Source organism: Mercenaria mercenaria, chromosome 18 (genome assembly GCF_021730395.1).
Source record: "Mercenaria mercenaria strain notata chromosome 18, MADL_Memer_1, whole genome shotgun sequence".
In the NCBI taxonomy this organism is placed as follows: Eukaryota; Metazoa; Mollusca; class Bivalvia; order Venerida; family Veneridae; genus Mercenaria; species Mercenaria mercenaria.
Window position 1 is genome coordinate 15,193,728 of NC_069378.1, and position 18,119 is coordinate 15,211,846.

General features: G+C 33.7%; 1 protein-coding gene across 5 annotated transcripts in view; it reads left to right on the top strand.

Moving 5' to 3' along the window:
- LOC123537972 (dipeptidyl peptidase 4-like) overlaps window positions 1-18,119 on the top strand; it is a 242,045-nt gene that overhangs the window by 134,002 nt on the left and 89,924 nt on the right. The window contains exon 1 of one of the 5 annotated variants that reach the window (XM_053529934.1): window positions 12,665-13,540. The exons of the other annotated variants lie outside the window; for them this stretch is intronic. Within the exon in view, the coding sequence (XP_053385909.1) occupies window positions 13,448-13,540 (93 nt within the window). The 5' untranslated portion in view covers window positions 12,665-13,447. Of the gene's footprint in view, window positions 1-12,664; window positions 13,541-18,119 lie in introns of those variants that run through there. 5 annotated transcript variants of the gene reach the window in all.

The following is an 18,119-nucleotide window of genomic DNA, read 5'->3' on the forward strand; positions in this document are numbered from 1 at the left end:
ACGCACAAAAACTTTAAAACAAGCTTTTTATCAAATTTTGACTCGAAATCATGATCATCTAAGAAAATGAGTGCACACAGTAATATGTTTCAGCACATTTTGCACTTTTAAGAATATAACTGCTATCGGATTCGGCACTGACGTAACCCAGAAATCTCACGTACATGGATACAAAAAAAAAGTTAACAAAGGTTTCATCTAACTCGAAAAGAGGAATGTATGTGACCGTGCGTGTTTGAAGGTCGCCGGCTCTTCTCCTCAGTCATGTGTGTTTTGCCAGGGTCTTGCTATAACGTATCTAGATATCTAGCAACCTAAAGTAGGTGGTTATATACTGTATTGCGTGCTTCTCTCCCCCCCCCCCCCCCCCCCCCCCCCCCCCCCCCCCCCCACACACACACACATACCACATACACACACCTCCCCAGCGCCTTTCAATATGCATTCAATGTGGATCTTTTTTATTAATTTTATGTTAATCATATGTTATGGTCTAAACTGATTAACTCAATTGTATAATAAATAGACATGATAGTTAGCAAAAATTGTCTGTTTCGGCAATGACTGCACTCGTGTTGAAGTCAAAGATAATTTGTTGCAAGTGTGTCTTAAGTTAATTGTACGTGCGCGTGTTGTTGGTGAGGAAGAATAAACTTAAGAATATAACTTTTTCTTGTTATTATGCATATATCATGCAATATTTGTTTATAAATGGATACGTCTTACAAAGAACATGATTTTGTTCATTGGTGGCTTATTATCTTAAAGAATGAGTCCATGTCATATTTCGCCTATCTAACAACAAGACAATTAAAAGGCGCCAAGAGGCAACAAACCAGCTCATGTGATAAATGTTTTTGATGTTTACAAACATTTTTTCTACCGCAGTAACATCCAGTAGTTAAAATGCTGTGTTTGAATTCTCAAAAGCCGTATTAATGTCAAAATCTTATTTTCTGTTCCAGCTATAAAATCAATCCAAATGTGTAACAAAGCAGTTCCATGGATTCTTAGTATGGAATTACTTCTTCTAGGCTATGTTATATATGGTTTCAAATGCCATCTAAATAATTACTTGGGAAACTTGAGTTTGATAAATTCCACTGCGCATGAATTAAACTTATCTGCAGGTCATATGAAAATGTGCACTTATGTTTTGGTTAAGAGGATCATATTGTCAGATGAGGTATATCTTAAGGCCCAATTTTAGTTTAAGTACTTTTCTAAATTATGGTGAACGTGTTTGGTATCTCATCGGTAAGAAAACATAAACTTGAGGAAAACAATTAATTAAAGTTGAAATTCAACTTTGAAAACGCGCCATTATATATGTAATTGGTTTTTATAGGGCAATGGCGAACAATGGCCACACATCAGCAAATATACATTTTACATGTGCATTTCGTAGGATTTTATCATAGCTTTAAACTTAAAAGATAATCGCCGGTAATTGAAACGAGTCGAAAGTGTCACATGCTTCCAAAGCACCAACTCGGACCGTTTTAATGCTATCTTATACAAGATATTTCTTAAGTAAGTTTGTTTTGAACGCAAACCGGAAGTCATGGCGTAACGTTATTTATCCGGATAGCATGTAATGCGGACATGAAAATTATTCCGTGTATAAATGTCATCTCGTGTGTACATTTATACAAAAGGCATCATTTCTATCTTACTAATTAGCCCGCCCGCTTAGCTCAATAGGGAGAGCGTTGGTCTACGGATCGCGGAGTCGCGAGTTCGATCCCCGGGCGAGGCGTATGTTCTCCGTGACGATTTGATAAAATACATTGTGTCTGAAAACATTCGTCCTCCACCTCTGATAACTCATATGGGGAAGTTGGCAGTTACTTGCGGAGAACAGGTTTGTACTGGTACAGAATCCAGGAACACTGGTCATGTTAACTGCCCGCCGTTACATGACTGAAATACTGTTGAAAAACGGCGTTAAACTCCAAACAAACAAACAAAACGTCAAACAGTTTCAAATAGTGCCCTTCGATTTCTCTTGAAATTTGTGAATCCGGTTGAAAATGAACAAATATCCCAGAAAGAACCACAAGGACCGATTCGTGTTATTTAAACATAAATGAGACAATTTTTTGTTTCACAACTGTGAAAAGTATCATTAAAATCTACAAAATAGAAAAAAACTATCTCAGACGCAAAAAAAAAACTGTCAATATCATGATTTTTTCCAAAGCCTACAATTTTGAAAACTTGCGCATGGTCTTAATTTTTCAAACTAATCTAGCAAAAATCAACCAAAAATCAGGGTTTAATCAAATTCTTAATCGTAGAATAAAAAACGACACGAACGTGCAGAACTACACTAAGGAAAGTTTATTCTATTGATAAAAAGTGTGTATGGTTTAAATGCGTTTAGACTACTCACTTTTTCCAAGTTCTGCTCATCTTTATTCAGCTACTACATGTATAGTGGACGCAACTTGACCCCGATGGTTGACCTTTGTATTATAATACATAATGAGGCACATCTTATTATTGAAAAGGAGTGTACGTAAAACACGAGCTGCGCGCAAAAATGAAAATATAAATTTGAGTGAATATAATTTAGTGTATTAGAAAGTTTTAACTGATCAGATTAAATATACATACTTTGATACTGCACTGTGTACAAACTTATTCTATATAAATATACACGGCTACCCTAAGGCCCCCTTATTTCTACAATGAAATAATCGATATGAATAATCAGCCTAAGGTCAACCATCGCGGTCAAGTTGCGACTACTATACCAGTTAGGATATTTCGCCCATTTACATGCTGCACGAGTAATTTGTCTGAGTATTAACATCCAGAGGATTAAAAGAACTAATTGGGAAGAAAGAATATCTTTTGAAGAAGAAACAACTTGTTGGAATCAAGAGGGTATAATCTTTCGGAACTGGTGTTTTTATTCATTTCGATTAACGTCCCTTGATTTAGAAGCCAAATACGCAAGAAGACCACACTCTTTTTATTTTATTGTTTGCTTCTCACATTTATTCCTGTGATTTTAAGGATTTAAAGGCGAAAGTCATATTACTGTATAATATATTAATAACTAGCAATTACAAAAATATAAACGATTATGTTCTACATAGATACGTGTGTAACTAAATATTACCTAACGTGTATTGTGCACTTTTCTCATATATTTTTGGAATTTGATGAAGAATCCTATCTAGTTTGAAAACTTGTATATCCTTAAACTATCTATATACCTTACGTAAGATAGAATACTTCAATAAAATGTATTGTCTCTTAACAAATGTTCCTTAGATAGAGAGATCGAATTTTTTATCATCCAGTTTGAAATTCTGTAGGAACAAAATAGAACAACTGTTACAGCAGTTGGACTTGACAATGTGCACGGATATTTCATGTAAAAACCGTAAGACTGAAATTTTGAAAACTTGACAAAAAAGTCACTGGACTGTCCAAACGGAATCAGCCGAAAGTAAAGTAAAATCACTGTCTGTGCATAATGTGTGAGATCAACCAATTTAACATAAATCCATCACTTACTAAATTAGTAGATTAAAACTATAAACACCATTGCCTAGACTCGGTCAAGGGACTCTGATATTGAAACGCTTCTGATCTGAGCTATTTCATGTTTTCGTAACCAGTGTGTTCTCATTGCCTATGCTGAAGGTACACACATTGATTAGTTTAATCTAAGGGAGAGCAGAAGTGTTCACAAACTACAACTGCACAAGTAAGAGTAATTCCTCTTTATATAACATCGCAATGCATTATAGTTCAATAACGCGAATCTGTTTCCATTTGAAAAATAATTTCTGCAGGTTTCTGTTATGTAAATGATAATTGCATGTATGATAGTCAATGAAGAATAGATACAGTTAGAAATATCCTACCTTTAACTAAAATGAAACATATATTGTCTGTGGCAGGTCATTCAAAAAGCGTTTTATTATATGACATAAGAAAACATTCGTCACAAATTTATTTTAAAATTTCCGAGTTGTTAGCCCAGTTAATATGTGTTGAATATAGACAAGTCCTATAGCACAAACTATGGACCAGTGATTAATATAAGGCGTCATGTAATATATAGATATAAATAAATGAATAAGTATTGTTTGAAGAAAATAGTTTGCCCATGTTGTTTACTATCTTAGATTTCTTAAATAAGTGTCCATCCATGAACTAATCTGACAAGTATTACTTACATTAGATATAATTAAAAGGACATGTTTGCTAAATTTTGAAATAGAAATGTAGATATTAACGTTAAACCAGTTCTCACTAAACAATAAGAAAAGCTTACCCCATCACATAAGTTTTAATTAATATAATTACGCGTAGAAATGATCGTACTAGCTTAACATTTGGCCTGCTGGCGGCAAGTGATTATACCTTTGAGACCAGTGTAAGATCAGGCTAAACATGGTCTGCACTGTTCGCTTTTCGGTCAAAAAAAATATATATATATATATTTGGTGGGGTATAATTTATTCTGCAAAAGTTCAATTCAAATATTACATACAAGCTCAATGGCTTTTTCAATACTATATTAACATTGGTGCCACTACGTACTATAAATTATAAACAAAATGAACAATTTTTACAAAAAAAAAAACTGATTTGGAGCTGAGTCTATAATATAACTGTAATACATTAATAACAATTTAATAATTTCGTACAAATATTACTATTTATTTCCACATTACTGATTAGAAAAAGTTGTTATTCTACCCCAGTTTTCATACATTATTAGTCAATTATCTATCTATGGTTATCTCTGTTTTTAAAACTACATTTCATTTATATGTCTTTATAATTCTGAATGTTACATATAATATAAACAGTTATGAATACCAACAATGTTTAAAATATCTTTAAAAAAAACGAACATTTACTACGAGAGAACAACATGACAAACTTATCAGCAAGATCTATACACTATTAATTTTGTGTTTAAGTAGGAATTCAAATTAAATATCGACGAAAGTGTAAGTAAACGTCTTTTAATGGCTTAGAAGTTCTACAAGGTCAGAAAATATTTAGTGAACGCCTATTCGAATAAGAAATGGTACTGCCCAAACGGAATGACAGACCAGTCCATTTTAGAAATTTAGCAGGGTAAACGGTATGTTTATCCTCAGAATATATTGTAAACATTTTGTAAGAAATGTTTTATGTCTTTAAAAAAAAGCATTTTTATTCCACAAAAGTATAAACAAGCAAGTAATGCAAGTACATAGCATTTCCAAACTTATATAGAAACAAATAACAATGAATAGATATATATATAACAGTTTTCCTTTCTCACATTTCTTTTGTGTTTTTATAGAGAAATTTTAATAGGAAGGAAGGAAGTGTACTAAGAAGTTGAAGGATGAAGTAGAAAAAAAGAGAGTTTTATTGTCAGGTATAGTGCATGGGAAAACATGTTCAAATCTTGTTTAAATGAATTTACTCCATTTTTCATTGCAAATGAGTAGTTTGTCTTTTTTCAAAGCAATAATTTCTTCAAGTCGTCTTCGGTTTTGCACATACTGTTTAAAACTATGTATTTCAGATCTGCTTTTATTGCATTTGTTTTTAAAAATAAAATATTTTGCCAAAAGAATAACGGAAGTTGGAGATTAGGCTATCATTTTCTTTTTTATCAAGAACATTGCAAAACGAAATTGAATCGAAATTAAGCTCTATATTGCGTGACAGTTCAGCCTGCATATAATTCTTAACATCTCTGCAGAAGCTTTGAATAATTTGGCAATCCCAAAACATGTGTTTTATCGAGTCAGTGTTCATATTGCAAAAGTCGCATAGACTAGATGTTATAATGTTGCATTTGAACAAAAATGAATTATCCGGTAAAATGTGCATAATGTATTTGTACTGAAAAGCACTGAGTTTTGTATCAATAGTAATAGTGAATGTACTGCTATTAATATTTTTACAATTATGTATACTATTGGGTATTATCTGATCCCCACAAAAAATAAAAAAAAAAAAAAACATTAGTTTTATCTTATGGTCAGAACACTCATATGCTCGGGGCAAAGGACAATCAATTGTAAATATAGACACCACATGCTGGAGTTACCTAAACTGTTAACGAAGAAAATTTATTGGGAAAAAACATTGGCACGGGAGCCAGTCAGGGATTTTGTAATTACTGCTTTCGTAGAGAGTTATGTACGAGATATCGATAACGTAATTGTAGTTTACATCATGCGGATCACTAGTGTATAGAAAAAGAACTTTATCCTGGTTTATTAGATGAGTATAATAGCTAGTCTAAGAATCATATAGTCACCGGCTATATTTCTGTGTGAAATTATTTAAAAAAAAAACAATCCTGATAGAATTTCATATTAAGTATATATAAACTTTTCAGTGCACTTGTTTATTTTTTTCTTTAGCACATCTTCCCCAAAAAAACGTACAAATAGTTTCCATTCCTATTTCACTTAATAATTGAGCCGCGCCATGAGAAAACCAACATAGGTGCTTTGCGACCAGCATGGATCCAGACCAGCCTGCGCATCCGCGCAGTCTGATCAGGATCCATGCTGGTCGCTTTTAAAGCCTATTGGAATCGGAGAAACTGTAAGCGAACAGCATGGATCCTGGTCGCAAAGCCACTACGCTGGTTTTCTCATGGCACGGCTCATATGCATCACAACATTTGAATTTGCATTATATCAAAGAGCAGAGCCAGACTTATAGAAATTTATTGCGATGCTTGTGCATGTAGTAAGTTGCAGATACTGCATACACGATCGTTTCTAATGAATAATAAATTATATTAGACCTGCCACTGACATATTGATAGTACATTTCCCTCTACAAGCATTAGACCTTCTTGAGACTGACTTAATTGCATTCTTTAGAGCTTTTGTATACATACTTGTATGCCCCCTTAGAAGAAGAGGGGTTATGTTGTATTGCTCAAGTCGATTAATCGATCTGTGGGCACGTCCGTTCGTCATTTTATCTGTATACCATTTGGTTTCCAATCAATAACTAGAGAATATTTAGTTTCACAAATGCCAAACTTCAAAGGATGATTGCCTATGGCCAGTAGATTATCCTTATTGCTTTTTGGGTCAGAAGGTCAGTAGGTCAAAGGTCAAGGTCACAGTGTCCTTGAGACTGAGAACGTTTTTTTTGTCAATAACTGAATAACACTTCGTTGTGCATTCGTCAAACTTCATAGAATGAGTGTCTGTGAACAGTATATCATATGATCCGAGTTGTTGTAGGATTAGTAGGTCTAAGATCTAGCCACAGTAACCCTGACTGAAAATGATTGTTTCTGTGTGATAATGAAAGAAAACTTTCGTTGTCAGTCTTCATATGATGGTTGCAGATGAGTTCTGTTGTTATTGTTTTGTTTTTTTTAGATTCTAAGGTAAAGGTCAACGTCACAGCATTCAAAATTGCAGACTCACCTGCTTAGGACAGGCCATCATAGAGGTCATATGTGTTTTGCAAACAGCTCTAGCTATACTTGTTTCTACTTATATCTAATATTTAGAAAGATAAAACATTGCTTGTTTCATCGGTTACTAAATTGTGACATGTTTTACTATTCGAATTCGTATGCCGTACCCGGGTCTTCATTATTGGTTATTCTAGTTTATTTCAGTAATGTCAATCGCCAATATAAACGTGCGGAACTACCTAAAAAATAAAACAATGTAGATTTTATTTTTAAAATTATTGAAATGCAAATAATTTTAGCAGCTGTATCATCGTCGGTTCGTCTTTCCGTAATATCTATTTAAATTTGTTCTTTGGTGGTTATGTACCCTGAAAATAACATATTTAGTCAATACATGTATTTTCATAGCCATAGACTAAGAGAAATATGTAAAAACACAATCGGCTGTCATGCATATTGAACAATCCTTTGTCTTTATGGCTTGCCAACTACATGAAAAATACCATCCAAATGACCGTAAAAGCAAAGATATTCATACTGTTTTACAATGCGTATAATAGACCATGTATTCTTTCATTCCAGTATAATTAATGGCGTACTAGCGCTCCAAACCTTCGGTGTGATAAAAAAGATATAAACTGGTGAAAACAAAAATAAAGTTAAAAGGTTAATGGGCTTTTAATAAGCAATGTCCGTTTCAAAGGGGTTTAAAATATCACCAAACATCACTTTGTGGCTCATTTCCCCGCAAAGCAATTATTTCCTGGAATGAATTTTATCAGTTCAGTCTACAATCCAAAACGTTCCTAACAGTAAAGAGAAATATACAGAATTTTTCTGTATCGTTAGAAAATATTCCCAAGTTAATTTAGTTTGTAACATCAATTAGTGTTATTGCCGTCAATCAGTCTGCTAGACTAGAAAACATTCATGGAAAATTATTATATGCGTATTTTTCATTGTTTTGGCTGGTTAGTAAATGCCTGAAAGAAATTATTGGTTTTATTTAATTATGTATGTTTAACAAATAATCAAGGCCTTCGAGTGGTTTATTGTCTAAGAGTTCAGATGCGTAGGAATTGAACCACGAGGGTGTTAGCCCGAGTTGTTAAATACTGAAGCATCTGAACGACGAACCGTGGTAAATTAGACGGTAAATCACAAAAAGGCCTTGATTGTTTTCATTCTGACATGCTCATTGATATGTTTTAATAATTTTTATGCTGGACTGTATTTACCCGAGGAGTAATGTAAACCGTTGTTTATCGCAGAATATACAGAGCTTGATTTCCTTCTTTGTTTATCTGGCAATCAAATTGAGCCATGTTAGAACTGATTTTGTTCGTCAATCGCACGTTATCGACAACAACATTCAACATAGCTGATGATGATATTATGTGATGAAATTATTTGTATATGAAAGCAGCTGTGTTACTTTCCCTAGTCAGGTCCACTAGTTTTGTAATAATTAATTTCAAATATTTCTATTTTTGTCATATTTATAATTCCATTCAGTATTGAAATGTTCAGTGTATGTTATTCGGATACATTCATTATTTAAACATTGGCATTATCAAAATTTATGGTTACACTGTTATGGAACTATAGTTTAACGTTGCAAATTATGTATTATTTATACACTAGGGCATTCGTGTAATCACTATGAAAACAAAATATAAATTATTGAATGATTTGCTCCGTCTATGTTTGTGAATACTATGGCTGGTTTCGTGAAATAAATTTCAAAATGATAATATTATTTATCATTTTTGAATGAATGCGACATGTAGGAATGAATGCGCACAGTATTTCGTTACAACAAAAGAGCTTAAAAGAAAGTCATTGTTTATTTTATTTTTTTTTTAATAATTTGTATAACAGTATTATGCAGAAAAGAAATGAGCCGTGCCATGGGAAAACCAACATGGGTTTGCGACCAGCATGGATCCAGACCAGCCTGCGCATCCGCGCAGTCTGGTCAGGATCCATGCTGTTCGCTTTTAAAGCCTACTGCAATTAGAGAAACCGTTAGCGAACAGCATGGATCCTGACCAGACTGCGCGGATGCGCAGGCTGGTCTGGATCCATGCTGGTCGCAAAGCCACTATGTTGGTTTTCTCATGGCACGGCTCAAATGGATTACTGATTGTAGGTGTGCATAGGAATACCCATTTCTCTGGTAGCAATTTTGTTGATATCTTGTCATAGCTTAATTATCGCCTAAACTGTTACCCTCAAGCCAGGATGTTCGCACAACGGATCATGAGTTTCTCGTGTGAAAAGATTATGGTCACATGATTAAAGAAAAACTGTATGGAAAAGCAAATAAATAATGTTATCCTACCATGGAATTATTATACAGAAGAAAACTAAACTGCCTTTTGCTTGCAAGCGGACTATATTTTTCAAATAATAGCCTTGTGATAATAGCCTTTGTAAACTAGGACAGAGTATTTCTTTTATCATGTAACCACTACTACAACAACTGCCGTGTTAAAAACTGATAACGACTCTTCCAAATAATGGGTTTGTCGGTTGGCCGGTCCATCTGTCTGTCCGCCAGTTGACCATTTGGTTTTCCATCAATAACAGCAATTGCTTGGTTTCACAATAGCTAAACTTTATCGCATAGTTTACTGTGGTAAGTAGATGACCCAATTTGTTCTGGGGTCAGTAAGTCAAAGGTCAATGTTATAGAGATCCCAAGTCGTGCAAAAGCTATTGAACGCTTCTTACTTCATGAAATATTTGCCTGTTGTAAGTAGAGGACCTTAAGATTTTTGGAGTCAGTGACGAAACCAGTGTGATCCGGACCGACAAATCTATGAGAGCCGAAAACAACATCCCAAATATAGATACTGTTACAGTGACCCTTTCATTATATACATCCGCTTTTTGTATGTTGCTTTGTTTTTGACCAAAATTTTCAAGGTTTGTAGATGTTGAAATAGAACTGAGAGGGTTTTGTGTGTGCGTTTTTATAGAACTGAGTCAAGTCACGAATGTTAAAAAACGAAAGTAGTCCGGCAACATGCACAATTAACGGTTTACAGTACAATAGGGCATTGATTTTTTTTGTCTGTTCAGATTTACATAATTTATACAGGTATTAAATAAATATTTCTATGACATCCCTTAGTCCAAAGAAGTATAAAATAAATTTTTTATAGCTCTGTGCAAATTAAACAACATTTCTTACGCTGTCATGTATATTATCGCTCCCTTAAAATTATGGAAATCAACTTACAAACTTATATCTTTATGAAGGTAATGATTAAAATTGATATAAACCCTATTTCTATTATCACAAAAAAGCGACTTCTGCCTCAGGAAGGTATTTATCGAGTACCTGTCAGGAATAAACAAGGCGTTAACAACTGCAAAGTTAGTTATAATAATTAAAACAAAAAACTTCGTTAATATTTATGACTTTTTTCACATCTAAGTCAAATTACATGATGATATGATCACAGAAGCAGATGTTTCCTTCAGGTACTGGACCCGTAATGACAATCGGCATTCTCCGTTCGTTTACGTTTTCTCCGAATGCGAGTTCGGCATTCTGGTTATAACACACTAAATAGTTGTTGTTTTTTATTCTATATAAAATTGACCTATTTCCAATGACCGCAGCACACATCAGGACCCATTTTAAATTTCTGTAACTTACATTTTCTTGAAGAATATTGTCAGTGCTAACTAAAAATCAAAAGAAAAGTGGGGGTCATGTTTGATGCAAGAAAAAGAATTTCAGTCAAACACACAAACTGCAAAATCAGCTAAAAAATGAGACCCCAAATTATACTGGTGGTGTATGATCTAAGTTTCCATGAAAAATTTTGTCATGGTGTTATTTCATGATTAAAATGCTATCTTCATGTCAAGCATAGATGTGTCATGTGATTTTACCCAAAAAAAATGCAAAGAAAATAAGGAAAATAGCTCTACACAGCGAAAAAACTTAGGACTATTTGTATCCGCCATTATGCGACTACCATTTTTTTCGCGCCATTTTTCTATTTAGTGTCTGTATGCCTTCTCCGCATGCAATTTCGGCATTCTCCGCATGCAATTTCGGCATTCTCCGCATGCAATTTCGGCATTCTCCGCATGCAATTTCGGCATTCTCCGCATGCAATTTCGGCATTCTGCGTTCGTTTACGTATTCTCCGAATGCGAGTTCGGCATTCTCTATATGCGCTTTCCGCATTCTCCGAATGCGAGTTCGGCATTCGCCGGATGTTATAAAAAAAGAGATTTTCTGGTATGTCCAAACAATGCTACAATAGCATAGTAGTACATGGATATATAATGACACTGAAATTATCTAAAAACTTCCATGATCTCTTAATTTTTATATATATTGTTGCCTTGAACGAAATGTCACATTTTATATAGGTGTCGTAGTATATCCATGATGATAGATTTGTATTCACTATGATCCCCGGTATTACCTTGTTATCATTGCAATTTCAAAATATTATTTATGTTAGTTATTTCGTTATGCTTAGATGGACAAACACTTCCTTTTCCTCGATACATCAGTGAACGGAATGCAGTCAATGTATGCAAAAGCAGTTAACAAGGAACTATAAAAACTGGAAGTATATGTTTAACAAATTGCCATGTTACTTGTTATGATATTTAATTGTAATTGCAGCTCTACATACACAGTTAAATACATTAATATATTGAGCCAGGTAAACTATATTTGATGTAAATTAACATCAGGTCCTAACGATAGAACATATTGAGCCAGGTAAACTATATTTGATGTAAATTAACATCCGTTTCTAACGATAGAATATTTTACTGAAAGTCGTCAGCTTATCTGCACAAATATGTATCAAACTGACAACAAAAAGCTGTCAAAGTATGCAAAATTAGCCAACAACGTTGTCATGAATATTTCATGTTAATCACACACAAAGGATGTTGAAAATACAACATTGTACAATTTATTTCAGTAATTGTCATGAAGCATATAACCCAGATATGCGCGTAATAATTCAAAGTCAATAATATTGGATGATATTAGGTCCCAAGAGGCATAACGATAATCCTTGCCCACATCTGTTTCGCATAAAGACAAAAAAAACAAAACAATAAAGGCGTAATTGATGAGTAACTACATGCTAGGAATAAGAGAGCGTAGCAAAAAGTTTCTAAACGCCAATGAGTGGTATTGGTAACAGCGATATATACATTGTACGCTATGGGCTAAGTGATAGCACTGATATCTTTACTAGTACTATTCTCATCGCGAGATAAATTGGATATGCTAGGTGTTACAATATAATACAGGTGTGACTTCTGTAGGGAAAATGCCATCACTGTAGGAGAAGGATATATGTTTAGTGTCAATGCATCATTTCAGAACAACATGCCATTTTAATGGATTAATAAATGATAAATATTTTCAGACATATATTATTTGTGACAAGATAATCTATAGGAAATTAAATCTAACCATCAGCTCGACTGAATGATTACAGTGCTATTAAAATCCCGATGATTCTGCTTTTCCGCTTGATCAGCCGTTTCACCCTCATTGTGATCTGAGCCGCGTAGTTTATGAATATTTCATAAACGTTGACATGTTTAAAAGTCAGCAGGATACATGAATTGCATAGTTGCAGAAGACATTCAAATCATGAATGAATAGATATAAGGACTTGATGTAGATTCAATAATTAAATGTTAGGGATACTCTTGAATGTATAAAATGATACATTTTGATATAAGGAACGTAATGGATATAATACTATCCGAAGAGTTTTTAAATATTTGCCGGGTAACGGATTTAAGTAAAGAGAGAAAAGCTTATAATACAGTGCGAAGATAAATTTATAACTTGTCAAAATCTTCTTTGAAAAGTTAATATTTAGGCAGTGAACTTGCTTTACTAAACACAGTTTATTTAATATTTTTTACAGTGAAGTGACTCAAGATATCAAATATTCCCTTTTAGCATAAAACCTTTTAACCATAGGTTATAGTTAGGTTATATTAACGTCTGAAATGAATTCGGCAGCAGGAGCATCTAATGTGGTGGTACAACAAGGTGGCAAGAAAAATAGCAAAAATGCTTCGAAACAACCGGTGGATTTGGAGGTAAAATTATTTTTCAGTTGAATTCTTGTAATTACAAGATATCTCAGATGAAAAAAAGATGAGTTTCTTGTACCATCAGTTGTTGCAGTTTCGTTATACATAATGTTGTAAATTTTTAACCCTTATATCGGCATGTAGATTGTTTAGCCATTCCTCAAGGTATAGATCCACATTGAATTTTAAAGGCAAGTTTTTCCTTTTTCATTTGACATTTGACTAGAATGCTTTACATATGATAGTTTCATATATGGCACATCTTTTGTGTTAATATGCTTCAGATATCATTTTACGATTCATTGCCATATTAATATGCTTCAGATATCATTTTACGACGCATTACCGTGTTAAAATATGCTTCAGATATCATTTTACGACGCATTACCGTGTTAATATGCTTCAGATATCACTTTACGACGCATTACCATGTTAATAAGCGCCTGACATCATTATTATAATTGTTTCGTTGTTCATACTAAAACACAAAATTGATTTAAAACACTTATTCATTAGCATCAACCCTGGATAGTCTCTCAGTTTGTTTGAATTATGCTGTGTAGTCATTACCTATTTCAAAACACGAACGTCTAAGAAAAAAAAACACATCAAATATTGTAAAAAGGCCAGTATGGCAGATTTTAACGATACCTGTTTTATGAAACATTGTGTTTTGGTTCAAATAAAATCTTTCAAATACTCAACCATCTATCTGTTTCTTTAGATCAATGCACCAGTGTCGTTTGCAATTTCACTTTAGTGACGGATTAGCTCAGTTTTATTTGAACATTTGACAAACGCGGGTCTTCTGGTTTTAATTAATAATGCAACAGGTAGAATAATTTATAGTGACAGATAAAACAAACATGCAACAAAATTTCTATAAGAAACCGGTAGCCCTATGGCAAATACAATATTAGCAGAAATGTTTGGTTGTTAGAGTTAAGTTTTAAAACCTACGTCATCACGTTTAAGCGTTATGATATTTTAGAAAATGCCATATTGTCTTTGGTGAAAGTTGCCAACAGTGTCTTAAAAATAACAAAGTCGGTAAACCTATAAAAGTTCAATTTGATATTACAGGGTATGATTTCAAAGGTGTGTTAAGCCCGTATTTGTGAACTTAATAATATATGAGCCGTGCCATGAGAAAACCAACATAGTGGCTTTGCGACCAGCATGGATCCAGACTGTTCGCTTTCAAAGCCTATTGATATTAGAGAAACCGTTAGTGAACAGCATGGATCCTGACCAGACAGCGCGGATGTGCAGGCTGGTCTGGATCCATGCTGGTCGCAAAGCCACTATGTTGGTTTTCCCATGGCACGGCTCAATTATAGAGTTGTTCTCGATATTTCGAATTTCAATGGATCTTGCGTTTTTCTTCGAGATAACGGAAATTCTAATTAAAATGATACTTTGCGCACCTGTTTTCGGGACGGGACTTGAATGTGTCTTCGAGATAACTGGAATTTTGAGATATTAAGCGAGTTCGAGTTACCGAGTTTCAACTGTATTTTAAACAAATGGAATAACCTTTCCTAGAAAGCCATCTTACTTGAACTACCCTTTTTAAGGAAGTGGACCCGTCCGTTAAGATTGAATAGAAATCGGTAATGTCCGTGCGAATACATTTTCTACGGAGTTTATTTCGGCATTTTCCGGTTGTTAAGGAAAACATTGTTCGTATAAGCGACAATTACGGCAAAACAGACCAGAAAACGAAATCTCAAAGACATTTCCAATTGTCACTACCAGTCCACTTACAGTTTTTATTTATAAATGGTTACTTTTTTTAATATAGTGTGCATAGTCTGTACACTGAATAGCTTATACATAGTGCAATTTTCTTTAAAGAAATATGGCTACTGTTGTAAATGCAAAGTGAAATATCAATCGCTTGTATATATGGGACTTTTAGTCTATGTTCATTTGCTTTGTGGCACAACGATAAACCAAACATGTCGTGATCTTAATGTTCTGCAATCATATTGATTTCTTTTCTTCAAACAAATACACTTAAATTCTTTTAAAAACCATTGAAATTTAATGGCATTAGAGCATATACTTTGTTTGATTAGCTACATAAAACTTCTGTTATTCAGAAAAGGCACAATGAGTACGCGTGTACTAAACAGTATGAACATTTTACAAAGGTGTCTGGTTTTAAACTTTTCTTTATATTAAGTAAGTTAGTATATCCATAAGGTTTTCTGGGACGTAATTTAATACGTAAAGACTTTAAATAATTATATAGTATTTGTTACTATCTAGTTTTTATAGTTACAAAAACAGTTTAAATTAAGAATTTCTTCTGTCAATCAAAATTATTTTATTTATTTTCCAGTGTACAGCAATAACCAGTGACATGCTTTTTACAAATTAAAGTTTAGATATAAGTGAAAACGTTTTAAAAACAAATGATCATTTTTTAAAGCATCCTTGAATTATTTGTTGCTTGATATCTTCTCCAGACCATCAAACTTAACATGCCAGGTTTACAATAAAGCATATTGATTAATCTTCTACATGCAGATGCACCTTCAGACCCAAGGAACCTTTGGAATCAAATAGCATTGCATCACATAAAATGTTTGATTAGCTAATGACTATGAACACTGTACTTCCGTCTGAAAGCCAAGTAGAAAGAGCATGTAATGGCGTGACAATACAAAGAAAACAATGCTTACAGTTATGGCGGCGTAAGATCAAAACATCTATTATTTACTTAGTGTTATTTAAAACTTCAGCACTGAATCCTTGGTACAGTTTTATTTTTATAAATGTGCGTTAAAACGAGAAAAGATCTTTTAATTACAAGAAAAGGTGCATATTTTTGTAATACGAAATTTTAAGCCGTTATAACTAGATACTGGCTCGTAAAACTAGATAATACAGTTTTCCTATATGAATCAAATCAGCTTTCGTATATTTCAATACATGTATGATAGTTGTAAAAATAGCTAACGTGAAACAAAATTATATTATTTTATACATCGATATCTAAAATTACCGGTATATTATTTTATACATTGATATCTGACTCCATTCTACACTCGTATATATCGTATTATAATAATACATAATTCCCTTTTCTTGACTAGACATAGGACCTATGGCGTCAATATGTTTTGCCTTGTTGACGTGCAAATGTCATATCGGATATGTGAAGACGTCTTTCGTGACGTCATTTTAATGTACTACGTCGCGTCAAAACAGTTATAATTTTATAAAAACTTAAGAACAAATTCATTCATTTAATATATATCAATAAAAGTATGTTTATGTAATAAAAGAATTATTAGATATGCACTCGTTTTCACTCGGAATAATGTCGCGCAATATTTCTGCTGCAGAACTCATGCGTATTTCTCGATACAAAGGTAATAGCTTGTGAATGTTAATACCGACAACATCGGTAATTTTATGCAGAATGCACACACAAGTATGTTAAGCACTTCTTGATATACTTATCGATGTTTTGCTAGTTCAATTTCAGTTTAACGACAGTATTTCCTAGTTCAAACGCTATACGAAATCATCAGTTTGTAATTTCATTCAAACGCAAACTAGTATCGTAGACATTACAAAAGCACACTTTCCCAGACAGATAATATCGCGGCTTCATATTTCTGAATGTTAGCATTGTCCGACTTTGTATGCCAGTTTTGTATATCTCGTCAAGAGATCTTAACGTGTATTGTATCTATTGTTTTTAAAAACAGCGTCTCATTGGCCGAGCGGTCGCTTTGATTCACTTGACCTTCACCGATGCTAGATGTAGAACTTTTTAAGTCTGGAAGCTTACTTACAAAAGACCTAAGATTCTACATGGGTGCCCGCCCATGCTTAAAACAATACGTGGAGGGGCACCTTAGTTCTTCCTCCACTGCCAAAGCCATACGACTTGAACTGTACCAGTGTGGCTTTAAACCCAACAAAAATAAAAACAAGGCATCCCCAAAGTGGAGTGATCATTTTTAAAGATGTGCAGAACAGCTAATTATGTGTATATTCTTTAACAAAAATTCCACAGAAAATCCCAATAGGCCTAGAGTTCCATGGGATAATAAACATTTCCAATGTATAACAACTAAACAGCCACCAGATAATAGCTAGTTCCAACAAGAATAAATTGCCATTGGTGTGACTAGCCGCTATTTTTCATAAAGTAACAACAGGGTTTTCATATTTTCAATTACGGCGTTGTCTTTTGAGTGAGAACTTTTATTTATGGCCCGTCTTTAATTGAATTTGTTCCACACGCAATTCCTCTGTGAGAAACAAAAATGTCTTGGTAACTCTACACTTGAACGGTACATTCGTAGAGAGGATTTTGAATTATTTCCCAGTAAAGTCTTATGGGTTATGACTCAGTTTATGTCAAAACAAACTTCTTTACAGACATAATCTTTCATTGATGTTACAGTTTGGTCTTGAGGTCTAAACTCTACAATACTTTCTTCTGACAGACAGTTGTTGTTTATTTAGGGTACACATGGAGTATTTGTCACCTTCGCTGTTAATCAGCACTTGTTTGCTAGTTCTGAACATACCCGTAACATTCCAGCTTGTATATAAACAC